At 38.3% G+C, this 13472-nt stretch overlaps 1 protein-coding gene across 3 annotated transcripts in view; it reads left to right on the plus strand.

Annotated features, from left to right (window-relative positions):
* The window catches only part of ABHD5 (abhydrolase domain containing 5, lysophosphatidic acid acyltransferase), a 33805-nt gene extending 20812 nt beyond the window's left edge, over positions 1–12993 (plus strand). For all 3 annotated transcript variants that reach the window (XM_030009027.2, XM_030009029.2, XM_030009028.2), the window contains 4 exons: positions 1584–1738; positions 6644–6755; positions 7902–8088; positions 10412–12993. In XM_030009027.2, coding sequence (XP_029864887.1) covers positions 1584–1738; positions 6644–6755; positions 7902–8088; positions 10412–10501 — 544 coding nt within the window. In that variant the 3' untranslated portion in view covers positions 10502–12993. The remainder of the gene's footprint in view (positions 1–1583; positions 1739–6643; positions 6756–7901; positions 8089–10411) is intronic.
* Positions 12994–13472: the final 479 nt, after the last annotated feature.

Consider the following 13472-nt stretch of genomic DNA (forward strand, 5'->3'; position numbering starts at 1 on the left):
ATCTAACAATGCATTAGAGGCTTAAGGGATTCTGGATACATATTGTTAGGAAAGTAGAGCTGTTTCTCCAAGCTTAGATGATCTGTTAACTTACTACATTGTACCAAAGTTGTTCATGGGACATCTGAGGTTACTAATCCAAAAAGATTCCTATTTAGAATATTCCCGGGTGGTGGTGGGTCATGATTTTCAAATACTACAACTTCTGGACTATTGCTTTTGGAATGATTCTCATGGTCAACTTCCCATTATCCTGGGTTATGTTTTAGGCTTGATTACCAAAAGGAGAAAGGCCGAATAGGAAGGAAGGTATTAAGAAAGGAAACACGAAAGAAAGCTTATTCTATTTTTATTCATGTGTTTGCTGTTTTATGTTTAGTGCCATAGTTTCTGCACAGAATGTGTGGCTGTCCTGAGTGGCTCTTCATTGTTTGTGCTCCTTAGCCTCTAATCTCTCCTCCTTGGTTTGTATAGTTAAATTCTACCCTGTCCTCTCTTACCATTGGTGTTTGCTGCTGTGTGCAAACACGCTCGTGACTGAGCTGACAGCCAAGAAACATCTTTGTGAGGTTAATCCTTTTCAACCCCTCATTTCAAGCACAGATTTTTGGTTTCCCAACTGATCATAGTCCAGAAATAGCCTTTGGAATCACTTCTGACGTTGTTTTAGGCACCAAGAACTCTGCTGTATTAAGTATCTAATCTTGTGGCTTTGAAAGAGAAGGAAGTTATGAAGAATGAAGTAAAGATGATGAAGCTTGCATGGAAAATTGCCTTAAATATGCAAAACTATAGTTAAGAGTCACTTTTTCAGAAATCAGCAGTATCTAGGACAGTTAGAGTAGGTATTATTATGGGATTAAACAGAAATGGACAATTCCAATCTACCAAGATGAAATAGATTTTTTGCTTGGGGGGGACTCACAGCCTGAAGTGATTCATAGTCGGAGACTCCTACTATGCTCTCTGTACTGAGATTCCTTTGAGTAATAATGTTATAAATTGTCTCTCTGATGTTTCTTTCATGATCTAAAATCAATAAATTTAGAAAACATCTGCTAATTTTGCTCTGCCTCTCTCAGTTCAAATTTTACTTTGATAAGATGATTTTTCAGATAAATTGCATCTCTTCTTTGAACAGAGGTCTTAGATGGCTTGGAAAAGAAAGATTTTTAGGAAGTTTACTTAAATAAACCAGATGCAATTATCTTCTTTTCTCGCAGTTAAACTGCTCCTGCAAATAATATTGACTGACCATATAGCTTAGGCTATTTTTAAAGATAGAAACAAGACTGGTCTGTTTCTCAAATGTGTATGACAGTGGGTATCTATTGAATACTGAGTTTCTCTTTAGGACATGAGCTTCCAAGTTTCTGGTGTTCATACATGTGATGAGTTACAATTCAATCTCTCTCCAATAGCTATCGAAAGCAAAACCATTGATGAATCAGAAACTAGGTAATAAGCCACTATGATAGAAGTGACTAAAACAGGTTGCATAGTCCACAGATAGCACATTTCCGTCATACTCAGCTGAAGAAAAATTAATGTACTCTAAACCTCTGAACCTTTTTTGCCAACAGGGTCAAACATCTTATCTTAGTGGAGCCATGGGGTTTTCCAGAGAGGCCTGACAATGCTGAACACGAGAGACCAATTCCGATCTGGATCAAAGCACTAGGAGCTATATTGAGTCCATTTAATCCATTAGCTGGGCTGAGGATAGCAGGACCCTTTGGTGAGTTTTAGCTACTCTTAAATACCGTTTCTGTTTTTGTTAAACATAAACATGGGGCAGATATCACATTAAGATAAGCTTTGTTGCAAGCCCATATCACCCACAGAGAAAAGAGTTGGAGGAAAAAGTGGAAGGGGGTTGAAGAAAGATGAACTCTTTAGGACAAGAGGGCAAGCTCTTTCTATAAGAAATACTAGTAGGATAGTTTATAGTCAGCTACGTTACATTATTGTAGGCTACAGTTACAGTGAGTCAGATTACGTGGACATCTGTTGGGGAAGCCTGACAAAGAGGCATGAATGTGAAGAGGTTTTTTTTCTGGTTGCCTCTGGTCACAGTCCATTTAGTTTCCCTTCCATCTGCAGTTTGATGGACAAACAGGATTTCCAAATTTGGTTAACATTAGAAGGCAGTCTCTCATAAACTCACTGGGCTTTGGCCTAAGTTTAGAAAAGTTAAATTGAAACTGGGTTCTTTCCATTAGCCATTTTCTTATTACTCTAGCAAATTTTGTGGGTCTCATTGGTGTCCTGCGATACAGTGGCAGTCTGTCCTTCCTATTTCTACATTTCTTCAACAGCACTGATGAGATGTTAGATAAACTCTATATATCCTAATTCTAGGACTCGGTAGGGATAACTATTTTGGATGACCAAAAATATTACAGTTCTAGTTTCTGTGGGGAGAAGGGTGTGATCAAATTTTAAAGTCATTATTTGTATTCCTTCCATAGGGGAAGGAGGTTATCTGTCTATTACTCTCCGTACTACAGGAGTATCTGCTGGAGAGGCTTGGAAAAATATATCCTTCAGGCCCCTCACAAGTTACAAAGTTACAATTAACTTACCTCCTCATTATTTCTAGTATTCAGTCTGAAGATAAACTAGTGACATTTCTAGGCTTTGTTTACATTTAAACCACATCTGTTTCCTAAATCTCATTCTAGAATATTTATTTTAATATGCTGATCTATTTGATTGTTTTCAGGAGTGTGACAAAATTAGCTTTTCAGACAAACAACATGTTTAGTACAGTTTTTGGTTTTTGTTTTTGTTTTTTAAAGTAAAATGCTAATTCGGTTAACAAAACAACCTGAAGCATATTGAGCGATAAGCACTGATTTAATGCCTTTTATCCAATAACAAATGCATGCATAAATCAATCCGTGTTCAAAGCTGAAGTTGTCTCCCTTAGCAAGTAAGTGCAATCAAAACCATGCTGCAGAAACAGACCCTGTCTTGGTAAGGTACCCCCAACCTAACCTCGCTTATAGGTTGCTGTGGAGGGCAGTGCTTTTAAAATTTTTTCATCCATTTCTCACTCCACGTGTTAGAAAAGTTTTCCGTCATCAACTTCATGTGCAGTTCTTGACAGATGAAGTTCTAGAGAAGAGTAAGTTTAAACACTGTGCTGCGAGGTAGGCATCCAACCCAACCTGATGAAGGCACTGAACCAAACCCAGGTTTTCTTCTACATGCACATATGCTTAAGCTGCTGGGCAGGCATAGCTGTCTATACTATAAAGCCAATTGCTCCTGTTCAAAGGTATGAGTTAGGCACTTAAATGTGAGCCAGGTTCTTTGGGATATCATGGTGGTATCACAGGGATATTTAATCAGACCTTCAGGCAGATACTTAAACTTGGGAGAGAGACAGAATCCAGAGAGATCTTTTTCTTTGAGTGGTTTCCAGTTCGTTGATTTGCATGTTTTCCTTCACTTAACTGCAACAGTCACCCAGGGGGCTCACAGTATAGAGGTTTTGGTGCTTAGATTGGATTTGTGAATTCCATTCCTAGAGCTGGACACCTAAAAATTCCTCAGGACAACAGTAATTTAGTCACTGTGACCACACCCTTTTTGTGAAACTCAGAGTCTTCAATGTTAGTATTTCTTTTAGCATTTCCATAGACACTATGGAAAACATCAGCCAGACAACTGAGAGTGTCTTCAATAAACATTACGAGAATGAAGCAGTGTGATTTCATTCCTAAATTTGTTCCAAGGTGCCTTGACCCCTTGTTTCATTCTCCCCTGTAAACTCCCAGGGAAGGAGAATGGGTTTGCGATTGGACCTGCAGACAAAACACATTTTATCAAAATGGAAAGTGAATTCTAAAATTCAGTAACTTTCGGTCCCCTAGTTATTGGAAATGGGGATGCTGTGGCCTCTATGCTGATGGCATTGGAACACACAGAATTAGTCTCTTTCTTCCAGGTACTCATTCCAAGCCAGCTGTATTGTTTCTGTTCAAAAAAAACCCCAAACAGACAGACAGAAGAAGACATAAGTCAGCAATTGAACTCTCTGTAGAGAAAATACAAGCAGCAGAGCAAACTGCAGAATGTTTGCAAAATCTTCATCGCTTCAGGACTTAAATCACTGTTTCATAAGGGAATTATTTTCTCTTGCACTGTATTAGTTTTATAAATTGATTTAAAGCATACATAAGGGCGTGTTGCAATAGTCTAATCTCAAGGTTACAAAGCATAGATCACTGTGACAAAGTCTGCATAAATAGTACCAGGCCTTTGGCCAGGGGTAGGTGGGAAGAAGTGACATCATCATAATTGCACAGATCAACAACAGTATCAAGTTCCCACTGACTGGAAAAGGGGAAACAACCCCAATTTTTAAAAAGGGAAAAAAGGAAGACCGCGGGAGCTGCAGGCCAGTCAGTCTCACCTCTGTGCCTGGCAAGAGCATGGAGCAGATCCTCCTGGAAACTATGCTAGGGCACGTGGAAAATAAGAACGTGACTGGTGACAGCCAGCATGGCTTCACTAAGGGCAAATTGTGCCTGACAAATTTGGTGGCCTTCTACAACAGGGTTACGGCATTGGTGGATAAGGGAGAGCAGTGGATGTCATCTACCTGGAGTTGTGTAAAGCATTTGACACTGTCCTGCATGACATCCCTGTCTCTAAATTGGAGAGACGTGGAGTTGACAGATGGACAACTTGGTGGATAAGGAATTGGCTGGATGGTCGCACTCAAAGAGTTGCGGTCAATGTCTCAATATCCAAGTGGAGACCAGTGACAAGTAGCATTCCTCAGAGGTCGGTATTGGGACTGGTGCTGTTTAATATCTTCGGCGACATGGACAGTGGGATTGAGTGCACCCTCAGCCAGTTTGCCAACAACACCAAGCTGCGTGGTGCGGTTGACATGCTGGAGGGAAGGGATGCCATTCAGGGGGACCTTGAAAGGCTTGATAGGTGGGCCTGTGCAAACCTCATGGAGTTGAACAAGGCCAAGTGCAAGGTCCTGCACAAGGGTTGGGGCAATCCCAAACACAGATACAGGCTGGGCGGAGAATGGATTGAGAGCAGCACTGAGAAGGACTTGGGGGAGTTGGTTGATGAGAAGCTCAACATGACACAGCAATGTGCATTTGCAGCCCAGAAAGCTAACCATATCCTGGGCTGCATTAAAAGAAGCATGGCTAGCAGGTCAAGGGAGGTGATTCTCCCCCTCTACTCTGCTCTCATGAGACCCCACCTGGAGTACTGCAGTCAGCTCTGGGGCCCCCAGCATAACAAGGACATGGACCTGTTGGAGCGAGTCCAGAGAAGGGCCACAAAGCTGATCAGAGGGCTGGAGTACTTCTCCTATGAAGAGAGTCTGAAAGAGTTCGTGGTGTTCAGCCTGGAGAAGAGAAGGCTCCGGGGACACCTTATAGCAGCCTTCCAGTACCTAAAGGGGGCCTCCAGGGGAAGCTGGAGAGAGAATTTTTACAAGGGCATGTAGTGATCGGACAAGGGGTAATGACTTTAAACTGGAAGAGGGTAGATTTAGATTAGATGTAAGGAAGAAGTTCTTTGAGGGTAGTGAGACACTGGAACAGGTTGCCCAGAGAAGTTGTGGATGCCCCATCCCTGGAAGTGTTCAAGGCCGGGTTGGATGGGGCTTTGAGCAACCTGGTCTAGTGGAAGGTGTCCCTGCCCATGGCAGGGGGGTTGGAACTAGATGATCTTCAAGGTCTCTTCCAACCCAAATCATTCTATGATATGATTCTATTTTCAGTTGGTAAACTGCGAGCCTATCTCTTCAGGCATGAATAATATTCTTAGACTAAGATTAGCTTTTGGTGAGGCTCTTATGCCAAAGATCCATCTGGTCAACTAGAAGAGGCTTCTTCCTTAAAGAAGTGATTCAGAATAGGAGCTTAACTTTAGAAAGCCTGAACTGGCCCCTGAAGGGACCAGCTTCTCTACTTTGGCTGTTAAGAGAGCATGGGGATTACAGCTTTCCTAGGTTAAATCTCTTAATTTATAGCAGTTCTTGGGTCTTATACTCATGTCAAGATTTCTACACCTGTTTTTCAGCATAGACTTCTGTTCTTTCAACTAAGCACTAGTTAGATGAACTGGCTTGAAAAGAAGACTGTTCTGTAAAAGGAGAGCACAGGCTTACATCTGAGGAAATAAAACAGCCCAGCTTTTTCAACAGTGTCTTCTGGTTCTGAAAGGTGGGATGCTTTTGGCCCACCCAGTGCTGCCACAGCGAGGAGAAAGACAGTGTTGGTATAATGTGAGACTAAACCGGTAGCAAAAAGGTACTCTGCTTAGCCCTTTTGCTCGTCCCCTTTGCATGTTTCTTCTGTTGCTGCAGTGGCCCTTCTCAAACATTCCCCATATGTATTCAGCAGGGATTAAACTGCCCCTCTTCTGGTGCAGCATAAAATCCTTTAGGATATTTATATTTCATTCCTGTTTGGTGTAATGCCATCATGTTTTCCTAAGACATGCAAGTGGTGAAACAAGACATGGGGTTTAGAATTCATCAAGCTTAGCCATGAGTTTCAAGGGAACGTGTTTGAAGGCTTGTAAAGAAAAGTGTTGGACAATCTGATGAAGTTGTCCATATTAATTCCTCCTGTAATAGCATTTTCTGTGTGAACAGGATTAAGCCTTGTTCAACGTTTAAGACCAGATTTCAAGCGAAAATATTCATCGATGTTTGATGATAACACTGTGGCTGAATATATCTACCACTGCAATGTACAGTCCCCCAGGTGAGTATGGGTTTCCCAGTGTATGTTTTGAATTCTGTCTTTCATTTACTGAGTGCCTGCTACTCCCTCCAATGCCCATGGCAACAGTATGTGTGCTTTTTTTAAAAAATTGTAACATTTATTGTATTAATTGAATTTAAAAATAGCATTGCACTTTTTCTGAATTCCAGAAACTGAAAAATGTAAAAGCTATTCTAATTCAATATTTCTTCTAACCTACCTGTGTGTTGATTCTGAGAGTTTGGGCACTAATTTTTAATTAAAAAATTGTTACAGTGGTTTAATTTGGAACAAATTTCTTAGAATGATATGTTTTACTTTTAAAGTTTTTTAAGTGCGTCATGGTTTAACCCCAGCCAGCAACTAAACACCACGCAGCTGCTCGCTCACTTCGCCCCCACCCAGTGGAATGGGGGAGAGAATTGGGGGGAAAAAAAAAGTAAAGCTCATGGTCTGAGGTAAAGACAGTTTAATAGGACAGAAAGGAAGAAAATGATAATAATGATGATAATGATAATAATACGACAATAATAAAAATAAAAGAATTGGAATATACAAAACAAGTGATGCACAATGCAATTGCTCACCACATGCCAACCGATGCCCAGTTAGTTCCTGAGCAGCGATCTGCCCCCACCTCCACAGGCCAACTCCCCCCAGTTTAGATACTGGGCATGATGTCACATGATATGGAATATCCCTTTGGCCAGTTTGGGTCAGCTGTCCTGGCTGTGTCCCCTCCCAACTTCTTGTGCCCCTCCAGCCTTCTCACTGGCTGGGCATGAGAAGCTGAAAAATCCTTGACTTAGTATAAACACTACTTAGCAACAACTGAAAACATCAGTGTGTTATCAACATTGTTGTCATACTAAATCCAAAACATAACACTATGCTAGCTACTAAAAAGAAAACTAACTCTATCCCAGCCAAAACCAGGACAAAGTGTTATCACTCAGTACTGTAAAAACATAGGTTCTGTTGAAAATTACATGCAAACCTTGAAAACTTAGGTTTCTTAATAATAAAAAATCCCAGCCTTATGTACTATTGCACGCTGTGTTACCAAAAGGCACAGATACTCCAATTTAGAGAAAAGGCAGGTCCAATGGAAATTTAATTGTTTTTACCCTTTTGAATGACTTGAAGTGGTGAAACAGCTTTCAAGAACATGACTATTCCTTACGGATGGGCAAAAAGGCCGATGCTGCAGCGGATTCCTCAAATGGATCGAGACATTCCTATCACTGTGGTCTATGGAGCACGTTCATGTATAGATGGCAATTCTGGCAGCACTATCCAGTCTCTGAGACCAAACTCATATGTGAAGACAATAGTAAGTTAACTTTTAAAGCAGTTGTTTGTTTATTGTGTGGATTTGTTTAAACCATATCTATGTTTTTTATACCAACTGTGGAATGCTGGCCCTTTGATTTAAAGCCTGGGGTAATAACTTCTGATTTCTGTAACAGAGAGAGAGAAAACAAGTGTTAGATCAGAGAAAATGTAGACAAAAGAGTATTGAGTTCCCAGACTAAGAAGGAAACTTACTGTAGCACTAGAAACTCAATTAGATCTTTGGCCAAGGTCGTTCTTCTGCTCTACAAAATACTTTGCTCTACAGTGTGCTAGTACAAGTGGTTTTTGTGGTCACTGGTAAGTATCTGTGGTATTGTCTGTGTTTTAAACCTCAGCAGTCCTAATATCTGCATATATGTATGACATAGTGAGGAGGGTCTCATAAGCTGTCCTAATCTGTCTGTATAATGCTTTTGTTTCTTTGATAAGAGAGTAGTTTGTTCCTGGTGCTTAGGTTCTTGTAAGCGTCTTTAAGTCATTAAAAAAATACTTAGTGTTGTCTTCCTAGTCAATACATTCTTGTTTAGAGGTATGGCATTATCATTTAAAATGTGTGTACTTGCAACTCGATGTGAATGTGCACACTGCATTTTTTGTTGATTTCTATAAAAACAAATTAATTTAAAAGTATTCTTCACGCATTGTCACATCAGCCAGCCGTGATAATTGAATATGCATATATGTTTCAATGCTATGAGGTGGTAAAATGTTTGAATACACCAGCTGTCATCTTACTGATGTCTAGATCTATCTGGACAGAAGTGTACAGTATGTGATGTTGATAGCATACTACAAGTCATTCAAATAAAATTTTATAATCTTGATGTAGCTGACATCAGAGCTAGAACTCAGAGAAAAAACATTGTTATTGAACTGTTCACATGTGTTAAAGAGCAAAAATACACTTCATAAATGTTGACATCCAGACTGAAAGTGTCAATTCACTGCTTAACCAGAGAGAAAGTTGTAACAAAAAGTCACTGTTAAGAAGTGTACAATATATTGGTAGGATAAGCATATACCATTCAGGCAGATTTTTCCAGTCTGGTCAGTGGCTTTTAGAAGAGACTGTGGAGAACTCTATTGTATTCCAGGTTAAAATTTTGTCAAGCCAAGTACAGATTCTAAAAGGTAAATTGGAGTGGTAGAAATTATAGGGACTTTCAAAAAACCGTAGGAGGGAGAGGGTTCTCATAAGGCTGAGGCTGAGACATGGACTGGCAGTGCCATCCTTGGTAAAATGCGCAGAGGTTCTGGGGTTTTATTACATGTGTTTATTTCTAATTAATTTTTACTTTGTGGGGGATTTTAACACAATAACATAGCTATAAGTTTTAGGGGCTTCATTTAGAGACTTAAGAGGCAGTGTTTTAATGGGGGGGGGGGGAAATAGATTTAAATACAAATTAATCTCAGACTGATTATAAAATGGAAAGAAAATAGGTCAAGTACCTTTGCTGTACACTATGCTGATGGCTTGCTTCCTACCAGTTTTGGCAGAGAATGATAAATTATAGAAATAGGGTAACCACCCTGTGTGTGGTTACTTAAGCCCTTAATTTTGTTACATAGTTGCTGTGAAATAATTTAGGTCACAGACTGGGGTTTTCCTCCCCATATTGCATCATTTGGATTTTACTTGTCCCTGCTTAACATAGTAGTCGTTAATTTGGACGGTTGAAATCTGCTTCCACAAGTCTAGAAAATCCCCAGCAATTTAAGCTTCTGAGTTCTTAATCATTTATCCTAGTACCTTCTTTAGTCTCTTCCATATCATTTTAATAATAAGAGAATACAAATGATTTGATGCTGTCTCTAATGCAAACACTTATGGAACTAAAGAGCAACCTGGCAGAACTATTTGAGTGGAGAATGAAGGGGGTGAAGATGAATCAGAAGTTTGCTATGTAAAGCATGTTCTCCTAAGTTTGTTTTGCAGTGACTTGTGTCTGCTTGAATGGTGTTTTTTTTCAACAAGGTGTGCAGTTGAATAAGCAGTAGTTGTACCCTCTTTTCCTGTGTAGCAAGGTTCCTTCAACAGCTGAAACAGCTTTCGTTTTTCCTTATGTTTACAGTCCTTTTTAGGCTGTATGATACCACCTCCTGGCAGCAGTTGTGCTAACTGCATTAACACAGGCTGGGTGCAAGACATCAGTTCAGTTTTGACATTTGTCTTTTCAAGTAATAGCATATCAAGTAGGTAATGTGTAAAAGTCAGGTTCTTGACATATCCCAGTATTTATTTATTTGCTTACTACATTCTTGTGATTTTGACCTCTTTCTTCACCTTTATCCTCTAGGCTATCCTTGGTGCAGGTCATTATGTGTATGCTGATCAACCTGAAGACTTCAATCAGAAAGTGAAAGATATCTGTGATTCTGTGGACTGACTGTCTTCCGTTCTTTAGAAAGTCATACTGTAGATAGCATTAATAGCAATACTCTCTAGGAAATCACTAAAGAATGCAGAGCTGATGAAACAGGCTCTGTTTGTACACTGTTTCTTCTAAGAAGCCATTTGCACACTTAAACCACTTAGTGCCTTTTTGGGGGGGTATAGGGAGATTTGAAGCAAACTTTGTACACCTTTGTTTTAGATTGGCCTTTAGATTATTGGCCTGTCATATATGAAATTATATATAACTTTTTAAACTGGAATTTTCTTCAAAATGTAATTGAATTTTGCACATGTTGAACTTATAAGGTTGCTGAATTCTCCACTAACAGAACTATATTGATATAGATACAATGCAATTTGGTTTCTTTATAAACATTCGTGTTTTTCAGTTGAAGTTTCATAGCAAGAATATGAAATTGCTTTTACATTTTATTTTTGGAATCCAGAACTCCATATACAATATTTTAACAGGGTGTATTTTATTTTTTTTTTAATTGGAGTGATAACAGCTTATGAAGCTGATTCTGGGAGAGAGACAGGGCCAAATAATGAGCATTGTCTGTCACTGAAATACGTGTGTTAGTTTGTAAGGAATTGGGGCTCAATATTAGGAAATCTTTCTTCAGCTGGATTTTATTTCCATTTATCTCAAGGCATCTTTCTCCATCTGTGCAACTGTTACGGAAGGCTCAGTTTGTAAGAGTCAATGATGTCACCAGCACTCATGCTTCTGTAAGTATTTTGATATGTAGATTTCAGTGATTTAAAATGCAGAAGATGGCTTGTTAGTTACTCCATCTATTTTTAACACTTTACTGCAAGATTTGTTACTAGCCTAAAACTAACAATTGTAGATAAGTTGACAAGATTTTGATGAGGGCTAAGGAATGACCATCTGGATAGTGAGCATAATTCCCTTTTTCTTTAGTTAGAAAATCTAGTCTGCTTTTTAGTAAGTTCAGGACGGAAGAGAGGCAGAGGGAGAATATTGATGTTCTCTAATTGGGAACTACAACAGGTTAGTGTATTTTAGTTAACATTGCAGCCTCCTTATAGGATGGATTATTACTGGAATGAACAATACCACTGTAACAAATTGTAATTACATGTTTTGGAGATTCTTTATGTAATTATGTATTTTAATCAAGTATTTCAATATCAGAGATAATCCAGTCTCTGCATCTTTTTGAAATCGTAGTTTGACGTTAGTTCTTCACATGTCTAGTAAATTATATTAAGCAAAATACTTTGTCACTTTAAAGCCAAATTATGTGGTGGTTTGTTTTTTAACAAGTTTACATAAAACTATTGATCTGCTTTTGAATTTTAAATTGACTACTGAAGAGTTCTTGATACGTTTATACATAGAGAATTTGAATTAATGATAGCACCATCTTAAATCTTGAGTGGAATTCTGTGCATTTTTTTCTCAAATTAAGGAATTGTTGCACATATTTATGATGTGGAAGGCAAAGATACCTAAAATATTCAGGAAATGCTCTGATTGTGTTCCTAGCCGAACATAATCTCTCTGTTTCTGAAGGAGATATTTGTCTGTATCATGCTATGTAAACATCAGTCTTTTGTGACTGCCTTGACTGGTAGCACTTAATACTAGTAAGCTAAAGATTTTAATTAAAATTAAGTATTGTATTAAATTACTTTTTCAATTAGCAGGTGCCAGAATTTTTAAACAAAATTTTGGGTTATTTGCTAAAATCTTGAGTTCAAAATGGAAAATCAGAATATCAATTATATTTTTGAATATAAGCTATAAATTATTGTCATACCACCATTTGGGTGGATGCCTTCAGTATGTATTTTTTCACCCTTTTCAGTGTCTTAATTTGTATTTATCAACTTAAACAGCTGTCTTAATTGTGCATAAAAATCTAATGCAAAAATATATTCTGAGTCTCCTCCAAATTACAAAAGGTGAAACAAACTATTGGTATTTTCAGACTGCACTTACTGATGGGAATTCTAGATTCCACATCAAAAGATGGAAGTAGGGATAAAAACTGCACACTGAATATGAATATTGTTTTAAATATCCCTTGCTTTTTCGGCTTATTGTACTAATAAGACTTATTGCTTAAGTTTTGCACAATAAAAAAAAAAATCTTAAATGTTATCTTTGATTAATGTTAAGACATGATGTTGCTTTTGTAAAAATTGTAATTAAGCGCTGGAAATCAAGAGTAATTAATAAGTTGAGCTAAACCATCCAAAGTACATTAAAAATATGGTAATGCTTATTTTAAAATTTCTCAGTGTTCTTAGGTTTTCTTGTATTTAACTGAAACTGGTAAGGATTTGTCAACAGGTAGCTGCAAGCTCAGAATCCTGATTGTATATACAAAGAAAAAATGTTTGTTGGTTATATTCTAGGCAGTATTAGATACTGCTGTGAAGGTCAAGATGGAATTCTGAATATCCTATTGTGTGCAACATAACCCAATAAAGTTACTTTAATAAACTTCATAAGTGGTGCTGAACAGAAAATGAATGGCACATACTGAAAGACTTGGGAGCTAGACCTTTTGTGAGTAGTTGCTGTCTAGGAATAAACTCGGTTTCTCCAGAAGTTCTGTTTCAGTGTGATGACCAGTTGCTTAAATGTACTGTGGCGAGCACTGAACACTGATGGTGCTATTTTTATTACAGCACTGTAAAATAAGACAAGAATCACAGGCATAAAGGCACCCAAAGATCTATCCCATTCTAGCATCAAAATGAAGACAGCTGTGTACCAGAGGCTAGGGCATAACAAAAAGAATCCAAAATATTAATAAAAATCCAAGATTAACTGTCTAAGTCTCCAGGACACGCTCTTCTTCCTGAGGTTGTTGAGATAAAATTTTATTAAAGTAACTTAGTAATATTTTGTTTGCATGGCTGACTTCATCTTGTTACTTATTGAACCCTGCCAGATTAGATTTTAGTTCTGAAAAACTGATTTT

The sequence above is a fragment of the Aquila chrysaetos genome, chromosome 3 (genome assembly GCF_900496995.4).
Source record: "Aquila chrysaetos chrysaetos chromosome 3, bAquChr1.4, whole genome shotgun sequence".
NCBI lineage: Eukaryota > Metazoa > Chordata > Aves > Accipitriformes > Accipitridae > Aquila > Aquila chrysaetos.